Here is a 17448-nt window from a genome sequence, read left to right as displayed (position 1 = left end):
TAGGGCTTCTCTTCTCAGGGTGGCAGTAGCGAGAGAGAGGAGGCAGAGAGGAAGATTTGAGAGAGAGCAGAGGCGGTGGTGAGGGGATGGCGAAGCCTGGCTCGGCTTTGAGTCGGTCGCTGGTTACTTCAGTGGCAAGGTGTGCGTCCAACAACGACGCGTGGTGACGGAGCTGCTGCGTGGCTACTGCCTTAGCAAGGCAGTGACGCAGTGCCGCACACCAGAAAGAACACACGGAGAGAGAGACTGTGTGCTAGAGTTGGATAGATAGCTGGCTGGATGGATTTGATTGGATGAATAAATAAAACAGCGATTCGAGCGAGATTGGATTCGGACTATTTTGAGTGGAAGTGGTATGGTTAGAAATTTTGGTGGCGATGGTTTGATGTCGAATAATTATGAAAGAAATTAAATTTGGTGGTAGATATTTGAGTAGACGGTGACAGACGAAAAGATAAAAGAAAAAGAGAGTTTAGAAGCTCCAACTCGATGAACGAAGAACGAAACTTTTAAAAATAATTTCGCAAAAATTTTTCCTTGAAAAAATCACATTAACGTACGGGTTAGATTTATAAGACTAATGCTTGAATGATGGATTAAAGATAAAATTTGAATCTTGTCGTGGTTATGAATTATTTAAAAAGGAGTGTTTGAACATGCTGCGTGTGCTGAGTGGAAGGGATGGAAAGATGACTTCTTTTCAAGTGATAAACATGTAGATGCCAAGATTCAATGTCACAATTAGAAAAAGGTGTTTTTCATACCATCTCAGTTATTACGAGTGAAATCAAGCTTGGACACCGATTAAACTCACAAAATACCCAACAACAATAACCATAGTGTTACACACTATTAGTCCAAGTTACACTCAACTCACTAATTTCATGGACCATCAGTTCTAGGTTTTTATATGAGGATCTACCAATTTCCATGGCATCTCTAGAAGACGTTACAAGTTCACCTACTCTAGTATATGCTCGTTTTCCTTCCTCACCAAAGACCAACTCCCTTGCCATCATTTGCACTTCTTCACTTGCAACCAATTTGTTTTCTACGCCATCTTCTATTTTTTTTGGCCAAACCCTAAGACCAACTTTTAACACATCAACCACAAATTTTGCGTTAGCTTCTGCTCAGCTGCAATTGGAAATGCGAGTATGGACACGCCCAAAAAGATGCTCTCCAACACCAAATTCCATCCACAGTGGCTGAAAAAACCCTATATAGACTTATGGCTTAGAACCCCAACCTGATCAATGAAACCTTGGACTACCTTTCCCTTCTCTCCGAACCGGTCGTCGAACCGGTCCTCACCATTGAACCACTTGGATCGAACCACCCACAGGAAATCCAGGCCGGACCGGTCCAACCCAACCGCTATCTCCTCCAGCTGTATCCGGCTCAACTCGGCCTGTGACCCAAACGCGACGTACAGAACCGGCCGGTCCATGGCGAGCCGCGAGTCGAGCCACTCTGACACGTCATCCCGGTCCACATTCCGGCCCGGTTCAGCGGACGCGAGGCACAGCGGACCGACCGGCCACAGCTTGATGGAGGAGAGCCGGCTCCAGGCGGCGACGCAGAGCGGCTCGAGCTCGACGAAGGAGTTGACGACGATGCCCTTGCTGGATTGCGTGCTCGCGTTGGTCTCGCACACGAAGTCCCAGAGCGGCCCGGCCGGCTCGGCTCGTCGAACGGCGGGCCCAGGTCGGCTCGTGTGAGCCGGAGCCCCGGCAAGCCGTCGACCGTGAACGCCTCGGACGGCGGCTTGTGCACCGTGACCGCATGGGGGACGTAGATGGCGAGGGCGCTCATGCCGTAGGAGACGAGCCGCGGCACGCCGCCGGCGAAGGCGTCGGCGGCGGCGCGCTCGGCCCACGCGAGGAAGCCGTCGTGGACGAGCACGTCGGGCCTCGGGTCGAGCCGCGCGAGCGCGGCCGCGAACGCCGGCCGCAGCGCGGCGGACGCGGCGACAAGGTCGCCGAAGTCCGACGGGGAGGACAGGTCCTCCGTGCTCTGGCGGCTCGCCGCCGTCGGTGGGGAACGGGAGCTCGACGACGACGGCAGCTCCGGCGGCTCCGGCGAGGCTGGCGCGGGTGAAGGGCGCGTCGCGCGGGGTGGTGAAGAAGGTGACCTTCGACGCGAGGCCGCGGCCGAGGAGCAGCCGGGCGAGGTGGAGGAGCGGTATGGCGTGGCCCTTCGCCATGAACGGCAGCATGGCCACGTGACGGAGCACCGGCGGCGGCGAATCAGCTGCCATCGCCGATCGAACTGGAGTGAGCGAGGTGTTTGTGTCCGTCTTCACTCTTCTCTCTCTCTAGGTCGCAATATAAGGGCTCGTTCCAGACACACTGTTAAAGTTCAACTTCCTCCTCTTTTTCCACGCACACGTTTTCCGAACTACTAAATACTAAACAGTATAATTTTTGCAAAAAAAGTTTATACGAAAGTTATAGTAAAAAAATCATAGTACTCCATTTTTCAAGTTTTTAATAGCTAATACTTAATTAATCATATGCTAATAGTCTTTCTGGTTTACGTGCACTGATTATACTCCTCCGCACCCCCTCCTTCGAACGAGCCCTAAGTGTCGAGAAGTGGAGTACTTATTTTTTTCCTAAAAGCCCAATTAACGTACTTTTTCTTACCGAACAATTTTACCATCCTTAAAAAGGTTGTTTTCTATATAAAATTTAGTATATTCTGGTATCTAGTATATTCTGTTATCTAGTGATATCTCATGATATCTTCTCAAGAATAACAAAGTGTTCTTTCTTACCTATGTGATGGTGAGAGGTTGAGAGCTAACGATGAATCCTAGCCATTGAACTTCTATTTGTTTTATATACTGATAATTATATTTAACTCCTAAAATTAGTAAACATTAATACCCATAATTTCCGTTCGGAAATAAGCAGAAATCCAGATATTCTGGGTGCAATAAAACTGCAACTTCAATTTCTACGGGCTATTAGAGCAGGCCTACATGCACATTCATGACTCCGATATTATTTTTGTTTGAAAATTCCTAAAATGATAGTAATTAACCACATAAATTGAAATGCATCAAAAAAAATTTATATTTTTCAAAATAAACAACGTATGTTTTAAATATCAAATTATGGTTAGGTGAAATGAAATCAGATACAGTTCAGATTCTGAAACTTTTGAAATTTTCATATTAATATAAATTTTGAAATCATCAATTCGATCATGGAAATTAAAATTTTCATCTAGGATGTAGATACATATACATATGACGTTCAAACTTTAAATTCATTTGCTTGTACATTATCTCTTGAATTTAAAATTTATTTTTCTTGTGATTTTTTTAAAGATGTACTGAGCCAAGCTAGAGTGTGACCAAGTTTCACTTACAATTGGCTAATTTCAATTAGTTTAAGAACATAAATTCAACATGAACAATTTTAAACCGGCAAAACCACCCATTGTTTGAATGGAATTAGTACGTGATCGAATTTCATCCAAGGACAGGACAACCATTTTGATCGGTTTCCTCCTTACTTCTCTCTCGAGCGCCGCTCTTCCTCCTCCTAATGTCTTTTGTCTCTCTCCCCCGTCCTCTCTTCCGTTCTCATCTCTCTCTCCATACTCCTCGCTTTGTTCCAGCCACTCACTATCTATTTGACTCCTCCATTCATAGTAGGGCTAAGGTGCTATTGACGAGTTGGACACTTGAGAACAATGATCCGATGAACCCACACGGAACGGATGAGCACGAGAAGGTGGTTGTGGCATCTTTACGCTTAGTTTGCCTCCTCTTCTGCCTCTTCTTGACTATTGTTGGTATGAAGGATTGGTATCAAGCTTGGTACCCAATACCAACGAATCATGCCTGAAACAAGTTGTATCTACTTTGGTATCTATCTGACACCAGATATCATGCCTGATAGCTAATACCAATAAATTATGCATGAAACAATAGGTATTAGCTTGGTATCTACACACCAAATACCTAATACATATAGATACCGGTTTGGATACTCACAAATAGACTTGTTACTTAGATATAGGATATCATTGGTAGCTGTACATGTAGGTACCAATTAGGTACAGGATATCACTGGTAGTTGTACATTTAAGTACCAAAGTAATACCTGTAGGTAACCAACTTGATACAAGGGTATCCAGTACATGGCATCGAAATAAGAAGGGACCCAGTATTACTTGATACCCAGTGGCTACGATGAATTTATAGCAATTAACTATGCATTGTTCACATGCCATATTGCCATGGCCACTCGAGAGCATTGTGACATTCATTGTGTACCCCACATGCTTCTTGGTTGAGCTGCAAAACCACAGTAGAATTCGCTGAAAAGCCGTACTGCCGCTTTCATGGCCCAACGCTACGTTTGTCCCAAGAGGCAGTACGTAGCAGCATCTTAGCGGCCATTTTCAGAAAATTGTGAGAGAGAAGCACGAACTGGAGTATTATCCCAACAAGCGATATATATTTTTTTTCATAATGAACAGCTCTGCTTCTACAATATACTCTCCATCAGTCTCAACTTACCACATAACATGAACACCAACCACAGGGTTTATTAGAGACAATGCCAGCCCCATGCTAGGACAATCTTATTTCAGCCACTCTTCTTCTTCTTCATCATCATCATCTTCTTCTTCTTCTCGCCAATCGCCGCCATTTTCGCTTTTGTCGAAAGTATCATTATGTCTATATCTACGTTTACAACCATGCGGCGTTCTTGAGTGGCGTGACAACGGCCTTGACCTGCAGGTAGTTCTTGAGGCTGTCGATGCCCTTCTCCCTCCCGATGCCGCTCTGCTTGTACCCGCCGAACGGGATCGCGGCGTCAAAGACGTCGAAGCAGTTCACCCACACGGTTCCGACCCTGAGAGCCCGGGTCAGGGTGTTGGCCGTGTTCAGGTTGTTGGTGAAGACTCCAGCTGCCAGTCCATACTGGCTCGCATTTGCCCTCTTGATCACCTCGTTCAGATCGCTGTCAGCATGGCGTAAATTGTGTCATGATCCCTCACTAATGTACTTGTAGAATTTTGGTTATGTTCTTGATGATTGGTTAATGTTTTCAGAATTTGGGGGCAAGATACATGTGAAGGAGAGTGTTTACTCACTTGAACTTCAGAATTGATTGAACAGGTCCAAATATCTCTTCTTGAGCAATCTTCATGTTATCCTAAAGCATGTATACAATGAATGTTAAGCAGATGCGGCAACAAAAGGAGATGAAGAATGTGCAAATGCATCAATTCTTTGATGTTTCCAAGGATCACCTTGACATCTGAGAAAATTGTTGGCTGGATGTAGTACCCTTTGTCACCTAATCTATCACCACCAGTAACAAGGTTGGCTCCACTTTCAACACCATACTTAATGTAGCGCAAGATCTTATTGAATTGGTCGTCGTCGATCTAAAGAGGATAAACAAAAATTGAAGGTTATGATCAGCCCAAAACCTGTATATGTTTTGCATGAACGATCGAAAATATGAATGCTAAGTGAAGGTAATGTGAAGCCTGCATGGTAATATCGCATCAAGACATGGCAACCCATGTGCCATTGATTGCTAACTGAAGGAGTGACAAGTGTGTGAAGGTTGACTAGTAGACAGTATGTACCTGGGGGCCCTGTTCAACACCATTCTTGAATGGGTCACCAACTACACGCTTCATGGCACGAGCTTTGGCCTTCTCCACGAACTCATCATAAATACGCTCATGAACAAATGTGCGAGATCCAGCACAGCAACATTGTCCCTTGAAATTGAGTAAAGAAAATCATTTAGACATTTGAAACTAATGATCACAATCATGGTGCCTTCTTTGACATAATTATCAATTGGTACCTGGTTAAAGAACAGTGCAAAATGCGCAAGCTCAACAGCATGGTCAACATCAGCATCGTCCATGATGATAAAAGGAGACTTGCCTCCTAGCTCCAGTGTCACTGACTTAAGGTTGCTCCTTGCAGCCAACTCAAGAACAATTTTGCCGGTATCGGTCGATCCAGTGAATGCAATCTTTATTGAAATCAAAGTAATATTTTAGAATACAGTTGAATTTAAAATTTTGAGTACTGTGCATGTAAATATTGCAGAGTTTTTCTGGTATTTATCTGTAAAATACAGGAATCACAAGAAAGCACAAGTTCACCTTATCGACATCCATGTGACTAGCAAGAGCAGCACCAGCAGTAGGACCAAATCCAGATACCACATTAATAACACCATCCGGGAGTCCAGCCTAGTCATGTACGATGATCAGTTCCGATTCAATGATATATGTAGCTGACAGAAAACATTGTTCACTGCTGACTAGAAAATATAAATAATGTTTGAGCTAGTCAGACTTGGTGAAAGATTTCGTTGCACTGAAGCAAGTCGGAACTAATGGTTGCATTGGCAACTGACATGGACTAGACAACAAATCAATTCATTGACACTTGTACAGTTTGATGACCCTAGGTCTCTTGGGTATTCACAAGAGGATAATAATAAATAGAATGGGTTATTTCTACTGCTGGGAAGAGTTCGCTTGGGAGTTGCCTTTTAATCCCTAGACTGATGGGGAACAACTTCTGTGAAATACACCTCAAAAAGGTTGCTATAGAACCAATTATAATATTTTTTTAAAAAAAATATTGGATATGAGACAAAGGGCTCTCATATCAAAATTTATTAAGCTGGGTGAGTTATCGAACCCAGGCTAGCTAGCCCACCAACTTGTGGTGCCAAGTGAAAGACCGATGGGTGTTTCTCTCAATTATTATATTTTGCAATACCAACTCTGCACAAGCCAACAAACAGGCCATTATCAGTAACCCCAATGAGTGTCCAAATAACATGGGCAATTAATCAATTTCAGAAAAACATTGAGCAACTAAAATTGATTTCTTTCGTTGAATAAATATTACGAAATGATCACTGCACCAACTATATGGTTAAAAAAATCGCTGCACCAACCTCATGCAACAGCTTAGAAATATATAGAGCAGACAGAGGAGTTTGCTCAGCTGTCTTGAGCACAACAGTATTTCCACACGCCAAAGCAGGGCCAACTTTCCAGGCAAACATCAGAAGTGGAAAGTTCCATGGGATGATCTGACCTGCAACACCAATGGGCTCATGCAGCACCTGTACATGGTGCGGGCCATCAGCAGGCACAACGAGCCCATGGATCTTGTCAGCCCAACCTGCAAACATTTCAGGACAATTTTTTTAAGATAATGTTTAAGCACAAATGGAACAATTTACATAGGCATCTACACAGGGACCATGTTGAACCTGTTTGTTGATGTCAAAAGAAACTCACTCACCAGCATAGTACCGCATCAGCCGGGCAACCATTGGCACTTCAATGTTGGCAGCTTGCGCATACGGCTTGCCATTGTCCCATGTCTCCAATGCAGCGAGCTCATCATTGTGCTTCTCTATCAAATCAGCAAACCGCAACAGAATCCGGGATCTCTCCTGCAGAAGTAAATAAATTCCATATTTCTATTAGCATGACTTAGGAACAATACAACAGTACCAACTAGCAACTCAAAGTATTTACATAGGCAGTCATCCTTGGCCATGGCCCTTCATCAAATGCCTTGCGGGCCGCAGAAACTGCACGGTTAATGTCCTCCGCATCACCTTCAGACACATGGGCAATCACCTCCCCAGTACGAGGGTCCAGAGTTGAAAAAGTTTTGCCTGATGAAATTGCAATGCACAATTTGAATTATGAGCTCAACTTATCACCACAAAAGGAAATTCAAAACAAGTTAGTTTTCTCAATTCATGGGCCAATTGTATTCAATGTTCATATAGCAGCTGAAGCCCACCAAACCAGCCTTATGAATCTAGCCTCATTACAACTCCCTCTGTCCTAAGTTGAAGCTATTTCTACCACTCCACCTTTGTCCCAAAATGCAGCTATGTTTTAATCAACCCACTTGTCCCAACCAATCACAACTACTCTCCATTTAATTTCTCCACCTGCATTATTTTCTCAACCAATCATAACATTTCTTCAATCATTTCTATCTACTTTGTTAATACCTATGCCCAACTCTAGAAATATTTGCATTTTAGGATGGAGTAATTGAGTTGAAGTAGTTTCATTTGAAAAAGACAAGGGAAGGCTGATCTGAAGCAGTGTACCAGATGCTGAATCAACGAATTTGCCACCAATGAGGAGCTGTTTGTCTTGCACTTGGAATGGAGGTGAAATGGGCTCCTCTGCAGCTGCTGCAGTGCTGAACCTCTGAAGGATTGCCGGCAACAATCCTCGCGCCCCATCTGCAAGCAGAAAAATTGCATGGTAGTCAGAAATAGTACTGTAGTACGGAGCAGTACAGTAGTAAATCCATTTCCTATGAACCAAGTATTCAATGAAGTCTGAATGGGCAGTAAATGCCCTCTCATGGACAGGTGACCAACGCATGCAAAAAGTTAGATTCAGGGGAAACAATATGAAATTTAGGCCATGTTTAGATGGCAAAAATTTTTGGTGAAAAGGTCACATCGAACATTTAACCGGATGTCGAAAGGAATTCTCGTATACGAATGAAAAAAACGAATTTCATAGCTCCGCATAATTAAGCCGTCATTAGCCCATGTTGGTTATTGTAGCACTTATGGCTAATCATGTACTAGTTAGGCTCAAAAGATTTGTCTTGAGATTTCTCACATAACTGTGCAATTAATTTTTTACTTTATCTATATTTAATGCTCCATTTAAATGTGTAAAAATTTGATGTGATATTTTTGAAAAAAAATTTTAGAACTAAACAAGGCCTTAGGTGCAACAAAATAATGTGAAAAAACAAGAGGTGTTGTTTGGCTTTTTATAAAAAATGCTAAATGGTATATTTACAAACTAAAAAAAATTGTGAATAAAAATTTGATATGCGTATTCTTAACGATATAAAAACCCAGGCTGGAAAATAATCTACAGTGAAAAAATCATAAAATCAACTCCAAATTTAAGGTTGAAAATTTAAATTTTTGCTTACGAGCATAAGCAAAAGCGAAAAGATGGATGAAAGCAAAGAAGGGCGAACCAGACCAGTACTGCTCTTTTTTCATATTTCCATAATTCTAGTGAGTACATTTCATGCGGAAAGGTCCAGGTTACCAATTCATTCATAACTTGACTCTTGACCGGACTCAAGGATACCGAAAACATATGGGATTAAAATTGTGAATTATCGCCTCATTGTAGTGCGGATAACAACCTGTCCCTTTCTTTTTGACTGCTCGACCACTAAATAATGTTCAGAAAGTGTTACAGTGCTGCCCGGCAACTAGTAAACATATCAGTAATTTCTGATTAAAATATTATTTTTGAATTGTAGGTGATGTAATTCGCATTGGTTTCACTGTATCCATGGCGAAATTAGCAAACAAGAATGGCACAAAACCAAAATCGAAGATTTTCCAAGGTACTGATAAGGACTGGAGGAAAAACGGGTATCCTATCATGTCAAGGAGAGAAAATATCATCAGACACGTAAGGGAAAAGTCCAATCTGCTGCTCATGCTATGGCTCACAGGTGACGGAAAAAATCCGAGAAAGCTCACATTTTCAGGCGTAGGGATCAGGATAAGGCAGGGATTTCTCACAACAACCAGATTAGCTGACAAGGAGGTACACAGAAAGCAGTGGAGGACAGCAACGTTGCATAAAACGCCAGGATGGATTTTTCCAATAGATGAGGACACACACAACCTAATGTCTCTAGACATGAACATTACAAGACCAAATTTGTAAGAAAAGAACTACTCCAAATCTCCAATTCAAGAAACACTATAAGCTACTACATCAACACCATTTTTTTTTCATATGACCATGGTAGAGTTCTACACAACTGAATCTTGCCATCAGCAATCATCCATACAGCAACAGATAATCTTATTTATTGGCTCAATTATTAAACTTGCCATGAACCAATTAATTATAAACAGTAGCACTACTGACAACAAGCACACCCTGTAAAACAAGGTCTGGCCAGGCCAAAAACTCCAGATCCAAAACCCACCCCCAAAGAAGAGACAAACAAAAGCCGCCCTACAACGGAGGCATCCAAACAAAAGCGATAACACCTTTTCCTCACGAGATCATTCCAATTTTCCAACAAAGTTGGCACCTTTCCCCCCACACAGATCATTCCAAGAGCCCACCAAGAACTCAGGAAAAAAGAAAACCAATAATCCCCCAAGACACACACACATACACACAAGCAACACATGAGCCTTCTGTTAATTCTCTCGAGAAGTAAAATAGCAATCCCAACAAAACGCATGAACTTGACCACGCATACCTACCAACCAACCAACCAAGGCTGTACTGTACCACGGGAGATCTCCCAGTACGGCGGAGGAATTAACGGCGGTACGGGGTACAGGGTGGGGGGAGGGGGGGGAGCAGCAACAGCAGCTTCCCCCCATCAATGAATACTCCATTTTTACCTGCCCTGCGGAGCGCGGAGGGGACAGATGACGCGGCGGCGGGCGCGGGCCTGGATGACAGCAGGCAGCGAGAGAGGAGAGCCCTCCTCGCAGCGGTAGCGGCAGCCATGATTGATGACGATCGAGTTATTGCGCCGAATTCAACCGCAGCAGCTCACTCTGCGCAGCAGCAGGGCCGTTCTTGGGAGAGAGAGGGAGAGTGGAGTGGAGGTGAGAGGTGGGCAGTAATGGAGGATTGGCCTGGATAGCCGGTCGTCCTTAATAGGTAGGCCTTCGCCTTGGCATTGGGAGATCGGATTCATGATTGGGTGCGGGGCCCACCTGCAAGCGGGGTGAGGATTTTTTGTGGAAATCTTCTCTCTCTCTCTTTTCTGCTGGAAAGGCTTGGGAGGGCAGGGATCTTCTGCGCGAGCTGGTTTGGGCATTTACCGTCTCTGACGGAACAGAAATTTAATAAATCTAGGGTTTAAAAATAAAATATAAATCTTTTGATTAAATTTTAACTCAAAATTAGTAATTTTTCAATGTAATTTTCTTGGCCAGGTGTGGGGCTGCAGCCCAAGCTGCCCCACGCCTGATACCGTCCCTGTTTAAAATGTCAGATTATACTATGTGTTATTAAATTTTCTTATATGCAATAGTCACCAATGATGCGTTATCGAACTTTTTTATATAAAATAGTCATCTTAATTTGAATTTATATTAATCTAAATTTAACTGGTTTTTACTATCAAGAAATTTGAGAGCTAAATTATAAAAACTGTAGTGAGGGTAGGTGGGGGTGTCAGATTGACTGTCACCGTCACTACTCCTTTTTATAGAAATATAGATTTTTCAACCGTCACTACTCCTTTTTATAGAAATATAGATTTTTCACTGCTACACTGTCATGATTATATATTTATCACTTCTTTATTTTTTTTGTCACTGCTGCATTGTCATAATTATATATTTGTCACTTTATTTGTTTATGACATTTGGGTTCATGACCCACGTATCATAGATACATCGGTTAAATGTTAAATCTAAGATTAAGATTGATAAAATGTCCCGCGGGTTGGTTTTGCCACTTTGAGTAAAGTCTCTACACGTGCACGTGTACACCCTTTATTTAAGACATCATCGGAACAAAAGGAATTTTGGAAGAGTAGATTTCTACCGAAAGTTTTCTTATATGACCCTTTCAAACGAAGGAATGTATGTTCCAAATTCTTTAGGAATGCCTTAAACTATACAAATTTTGGAGAATTTTCGGCATGAGGTTTAATCTTTTGGAAAAAAACTGTCTACTATAATTCACGTGTTTTTTATGCTCTATCCAAACTGTTATCATGTAGTTTTTATGTGTTTCTCCAATATATAGAATTTGAGTTGATAGGACACTATAATCCTTTTTTTTATATTCCTGTGTTTTAAGAATCATGTGTTTTAAAGTAGCCCTTAGAACATCTTTAACAATAGACTAATATGAGTTCCAAAAAATAAATATTTGTATGAAAGGTTAAAAACACACTTTAATATATGCCAAAAACACTCCGAAACTTTTAGCATTCTAAGCACTAATATTTTTATCTATTATAAAAATTTTGACATTGTCCATTCAAAAATTTTAGGAACCAATTATAGGGTCATTGTTGGAGAGAATGATGATTTTTTATCTAATATTTTTTGATGATACCAATTCAGAATTATTAAGAGTTAATTGTTAGCCTACCGTTGAAGATGCTCTTGTGGTAGAAAATTTGGTTCATGGCTTTGAAAAGGCTCCACCTAATAAATCATACTTCATCCGTTTCATAATGTAAGATGTTTGACTTTTTTCTTGTAATGTTTAACTATTTGTCTTATTCAAAATATTTTGAAAATATCATTTATTTTGCTTATGACTTACTTTATTAGCAAAAGAACTTTAAGCACGAGTTATCATTTTAAAATTTGTACTTTTAAATAAAACAAATGATTAAACATTGTAACTAAAAAAATCAAACGCCTTGCATTAACAAACGGAGGTGGTATATTACTGCGACGAGAGGATATTGTGCACCCGTGGTTTCTAGAGGGACGGGGTACGAACGTCTGCAACTTTTCCTAACATTTTCTTCGACTAATTTGCACATTCCTGGTCTCCGGCCGTACATGTTGATACGAACAAATGTGTATTTTCCTGGTTCTGGCGAGGAGACTTACCCTTTTTATTGCAAAATTTAATATCTCTAGTAATTTATGCACTTTAAGGTAAAAACTTTGGTGCAAATTTTGATACATATAAGTATTTTTCTTAAGCACCGTAAAGTTTCTCAAGACAAAAAAAAATTAAAATAAAGCAGCACATCTGACTATTTTTATTATATGTCTAAACAATACTCATGCATATAATTCTTAGGGTTGAGCTCCAGCGTTTGTATTGTGTCTCGGGAAAAGAAAACTCTATTATACATATGCCGTCTTAATTTTCCTTAAAGCAAGCTAGGTCAAAAATAGCATGGTGTGCCTTCCATTTGTTGGACCTCACACAAAACCACTCTAGTTTTTCTCTTTAAAAGGTTATAAATAATCGGCCTGATGCATGGCACTGTGCAGATCGAAGAAAAGATTAACACATTTTCTGGCCATTATTTTTTCTAGAAGGTAATTAAAAAAGAGATAGTCACAGGCTTCGGAGATACTTATAAGAATAGATTTGTGTGCGTGTGTTTTTAGGGGAGCTATGTGTGACGTGAGAGTACTGTATTTAAGAAAAAAATGTGGTCACTCTGATAGTCTGATTAGGTGACCACGCAATTTGGACGCCAGAAAGGCAAGAAGGCAGGTGCTGCATAGTCGCACGTGACGCAGCCATACGCGCCAGCAGTGTGCACACAACTAGTGCAGGATGCCCGGGGTCATGGTGCACGAGTGGAATTTTATATCTTTGAAACTTTTTTGTATTAAAAAATTGAAAACTAGACGTTTGGCCCATCCTGGGAAAACCATCGTATCATTGCCACCACGGCAAAATAATTTAAATCTGTTAAATAATCTGTGGAATAGTGGCGAAAAAATGAGACACGGAGAACGTACCAGGAGCCATTGAAAACGGTCCAAAATATACTCCGGCCCCTTCTTTTATTTGGGTTTGGATATTCGTCTTATTTAAAAATTTATATAATTATTAATTATTTTATTATAATATGATTTATTACAAAATACACTAGACATGACTTATAATTCTGTATATTTGAAAAAAAGATTTGAATAAGACGAGTGATCAAACGTAAATCCAAAATATAACTGTGTAGACAGTACTTAAACTATTTGTGTTATAATTTTACCACAAATAGAATTTAAAAAGCAAGCCGGATATAACGATGATATCAGTACTACTAAAATATTAAAAAGAAACAAGAAAACAGAATAGAGCCATGAAAACAACATATCACAAAAGCAATCGAGTTATGACTTCCTCTATTCTAAAATATAAGTATTTATAGGATTTAAATTGCTATTACAATATGAGCATTTTCGTATTGATTTTCTTGATTTTGATTATTCCAATGATTTTACATCGAGTCAGATGCTTGGAAAGAGAATCTAAACAATTTAAAATTTAAAAGATTGATCATTAAAGTGACTAAAAGAGAATTTTTAGTCTTATCTTAGTCGTCGCTTACTAATTCAGAAATAATTTTATTTTAAAATAAAAATTATAATTAACATCATACCTAAGTACTCCATTCGTCCTAAAATGTAAAAGAGCCAAGCACAAGGATTAATAAAGTACGTACAAATAATTCGAGAAACATTGTTATGGTTCAGAAGAAAATGTAGGTGAGAAAATTAAATAGAAAATAATTATGATTGTTTGAAATGATGAGGTAAGTGGAGAAATAGAGTCAAAAGTTGATAGAAATAGCTTTATCTTGGGACGGAATGAGTATGTTAATTGGCTAATTCGTAACGATATTATAGTACGAACACTGACAACGGAATGTAAATGTTATGGTTAATTTTTTTTTAGTATTGACGGGTTGTTGGTAATAATGTACGGTTATTCGTTACAAAAATTCTGGGTAAACAGCTAAAGCAGCGAGGAAAAACCTCTGCCGCTTCGATCTAGTATTCCATTTCCATGCAATACAAAATCAGAATAAAATAGTTGTAACAAAGCTAAATTGACAGCCGGTACTGTTGAATAATTCCGCACTATTTTCATCCATACGTACGTCCATTCTATGTTATAAAATATAATTTTATATAAATACTAATAAATCTGGACACTTATATATAACTACCTGTAGATGAGTATTTGGTTTAGGTGACTAATCCATTAGTGCCTCTATTTTAGTCTCTTTTAGTCTCTAAAAATCCAAACACGATGACTAAAAGGGACTAAAAGTGTATTAGTCTATTATTCTCTTCCATAGTTACTTATCAGGGTTAAAACTTCCTTTCACACTAACCTCTAACAAAAATTTCTATATATGATACACTTTTAGTATCTTTTAGTCCCTTTAACCAAACAATATTTACTAAAATAGTCCAGAGACTAATTTTTAGTCCTAGGACTAAATAACCAAACACCACTTAAATAAGATTTTTTTAAAAAAAACTTATATTATAGTAAAACAGAGCGCGCGAGTAAAACACATTTCCAAAGTAGCAAATATATTAGCCATTATTAGACCCCCAATAACGGCACACAAGCCTCATTGGCATGTTGTCGTTTTCCGATGATAAACCAAAGCTTTTGTATTGTCACTGTAGCAAATAAAAAAAAGCACTAAGTGTACAAAGTTGTTTATTAACCAACTTTACTAATTACCATACAAGTAAATTTGGTAGCGTGTAGAAAAGAGAGGAAAGAAGAAAGAAAAGTCATTCTAGCATAACATTGGCTTAAAAATTGACTCTTAATATTTATTAAAGAAATTTTGTCGGGCGAGGGTGAATATAAAGAAAAGTAGTGTAATAAAAAATATTTTATTATATTAATAAAAACATACTGACTTGTTTATACGTATCGTTATAAAATATAAGGCCTTGTTTAGTTTTTAAAAAAACATCACATCGAATTTTTGGACACCTAAATAAAGCATTAATTATAGATGAAAAAAAATTAATTGTTCAGTTACGGAAGAAATCTTGAGACGAATTTTTTAAGCCTAATTAGTTCATGATTAGTCATAAGTGCTACAGTAACCAATATGTGCCAATGACTGATTAATTAGGCTCAAAAGATTTGTATCGCGGTTTCCAAGCTAGCCGTGAAATTCGTTTTTTCATTCGTATCCGAAAACTCCTTCCGACATCCGATCAAACATTTGACGTACCACTTCTCACAAAAATTTCCTCAATCTAAGGTGGTATTTATATTGAGAAAATTTTTAGGAGAAGTGTCACGTCAAATGTTTGACCGGATGTCGGAAAAGGTTTTTGGATATAAATGAAAAAATGAATTTCACGGCTAACCTAGAAACCGCGAGACGAATCTTTTGAACCTAATTAATCCGTCATTAGCACATATTGGTTACTGTAGCACTTATGGCTAATCATGGGTAATTAGGCTCAAAAGATTCGTCTCAAGATTTCTTACATAACTGTGTAATTAGTTTTTTGGTTTATCTATATTTAATACTTTATTTAGGTATCAAAATTTGATGTGATGTTTTTAAAATAAATTTGGGAACTAAGCAAGGCCTGAACACTCCCTCAGTGACGTGATTTGACAAGACAAGACTATACGCTAAGCTCTATCTTTCGACATGCCTACGCCACCTGCGGAAGATCAGTGGGGGCATGCATGACCTGTCATCTCAATTGCAACAGTAGATCCAACTAAACCTTGCCTCCTGCACCCTGAAAGCTGAGAAAGCTACACAGCTAATTAGTATAATTAACAATCAAGATCACACGACGCATGCAGGCTTAGCTTAATACAACAGCCGATGGATATGCATGTGAGCGAATCTGAGCCAGTAAATATCGAGATCTTAAAACCAAATAAACGCAGGGATCGAATCATCGGATTAAGATGATAATGTTATTTTAATTTCTAGCACGGTGGTAGTACAGTATTTAATTACATACTCCTGTTATTAATCTAAGCCCTCGAATTTTCGCTTATACTTACCTTTATAAGCCAAAATTTAAACTTTTAACCTTAAAATTGATTTCAGAGTTTTTTCACCATAGCTTATTTTTCACCATTAACTTTATCGCTAAGAACACATATATAATTTTTTATTCATAAATAATTTTTATTTATATTTACTAATAAATTATTTTTTGTTTGTAAATATATTGTTTTGCTTATTTCTCTAATAAGCTAAAAGATGAACAGCAAGTGAGCATACCTTTGGTATGCTTGCGTAAACAACAGTTTTTTTTTAGGCGATTTCCATATAAACAACATTATGCCCCCCCTAACAATCTTTGATTCAACCACATGATGTGATCGAGCTCGATTACCGGCTTTAAGGAATAATTGTTTTGCAAGGTTTGCAAGTTGACCATGCTGTATGCATGTTACCTGGATAGTTGGATATGCTCTCTCTCTGTTATTAATTTGACAAATGATGAAGACACGCGTATTGCAAGCTCAATATATTTAGACCAACATGGTAAAATTAATCTTGGTGCAACAATGCTCTTCAGGTGCTATCTACAGATAAGGGTGGGAGTGGATAGCTGGACGACCCATGTGTACTTTTTAATTCATCATAATTGAACTAAACAAATAAACTAAAAAAGATAAAATTGTTTTGAGAAGAAGGGACTACTTAATGCTACTATTTCTATCTAAAATATAAGCATTTCAAAATTATTTAATAGTAATTAAGATCAAGAAAAAAATAATGTTGTTTAACAAACAAGGAATTGATATGGATAAGAAGATATATGAGGAAAATAAGAAGAATTTTAAATAAGAAATAATAATTAATTAAACTGCTAGTGATAATAATTAATTTTAAATAAGATATATGAGAAGATGAAAGGTGAAGCTAGATCT

At 39.0% G+C, this 17448-nt stretch overlaps 1 protein-coding gene and 1 pseudogene across 1 annotated transcript; both read right to left on the bottom strand.

Moving 5' to 3' along the window:
• Window positions 1–759: 759 nt before the first annotated feature.
• On the bottom strand, window positions 760–2286 carry LOC107304339 (annotated as a pseudogene).
• Window positions 2287–4455: 2169 nt separating this feature from the next.
• On the bottom strand, window positions 4456–10699 carry LOC102704156 (aldehyde dehydrogenase family 2 member B7, mitochondrial-like). The gene is made up of 11 exons (XM_006656808.3): window positions 10461–10699; window positions 8151–8288; window positions 7558–7700; window positions 7319–7472; window positions 6966–7195; window positions 6157–6246; window positions 5850–6023; window positions 5623–5760; window positions 5278–5415; window positions 5119–5180; window positions 4456–4985 (listed from the first exon to the last, which is right to left on the bottom strand). Exons 1-11 carry the CDS (start codon window positions 10567–10569, stop codon window positions 4712–4714), a joined length of 1650 nt encoding a protein of 549 aa, XP_006656871.2. The 5' UTR covers window positions 10570–10699; the 3' UTR covers window positions 4456–4711.
• Window positions 10700–17448: the final 6749 nt, after the last annotated feature.

The sequence above is a fragment of the Oryza brachyantha genome, chromosome 6 (genome assembly GCF_000231095.2).
Source record: "Oryza brachyantha chromosome 6, ObraRS2, whole genome shotgun sequence".
Lineage (NCBI taxonomy): Eukaryota > Viridiplantae > Streptophyta > Magnoliopsida > Poales > Poaceae > Oryza > Oryza brachyantha.
Note: the sequence above shows the minus strand (reverse complement) of the source record. Positions and strands in the feature narration are given on the sequence as shown.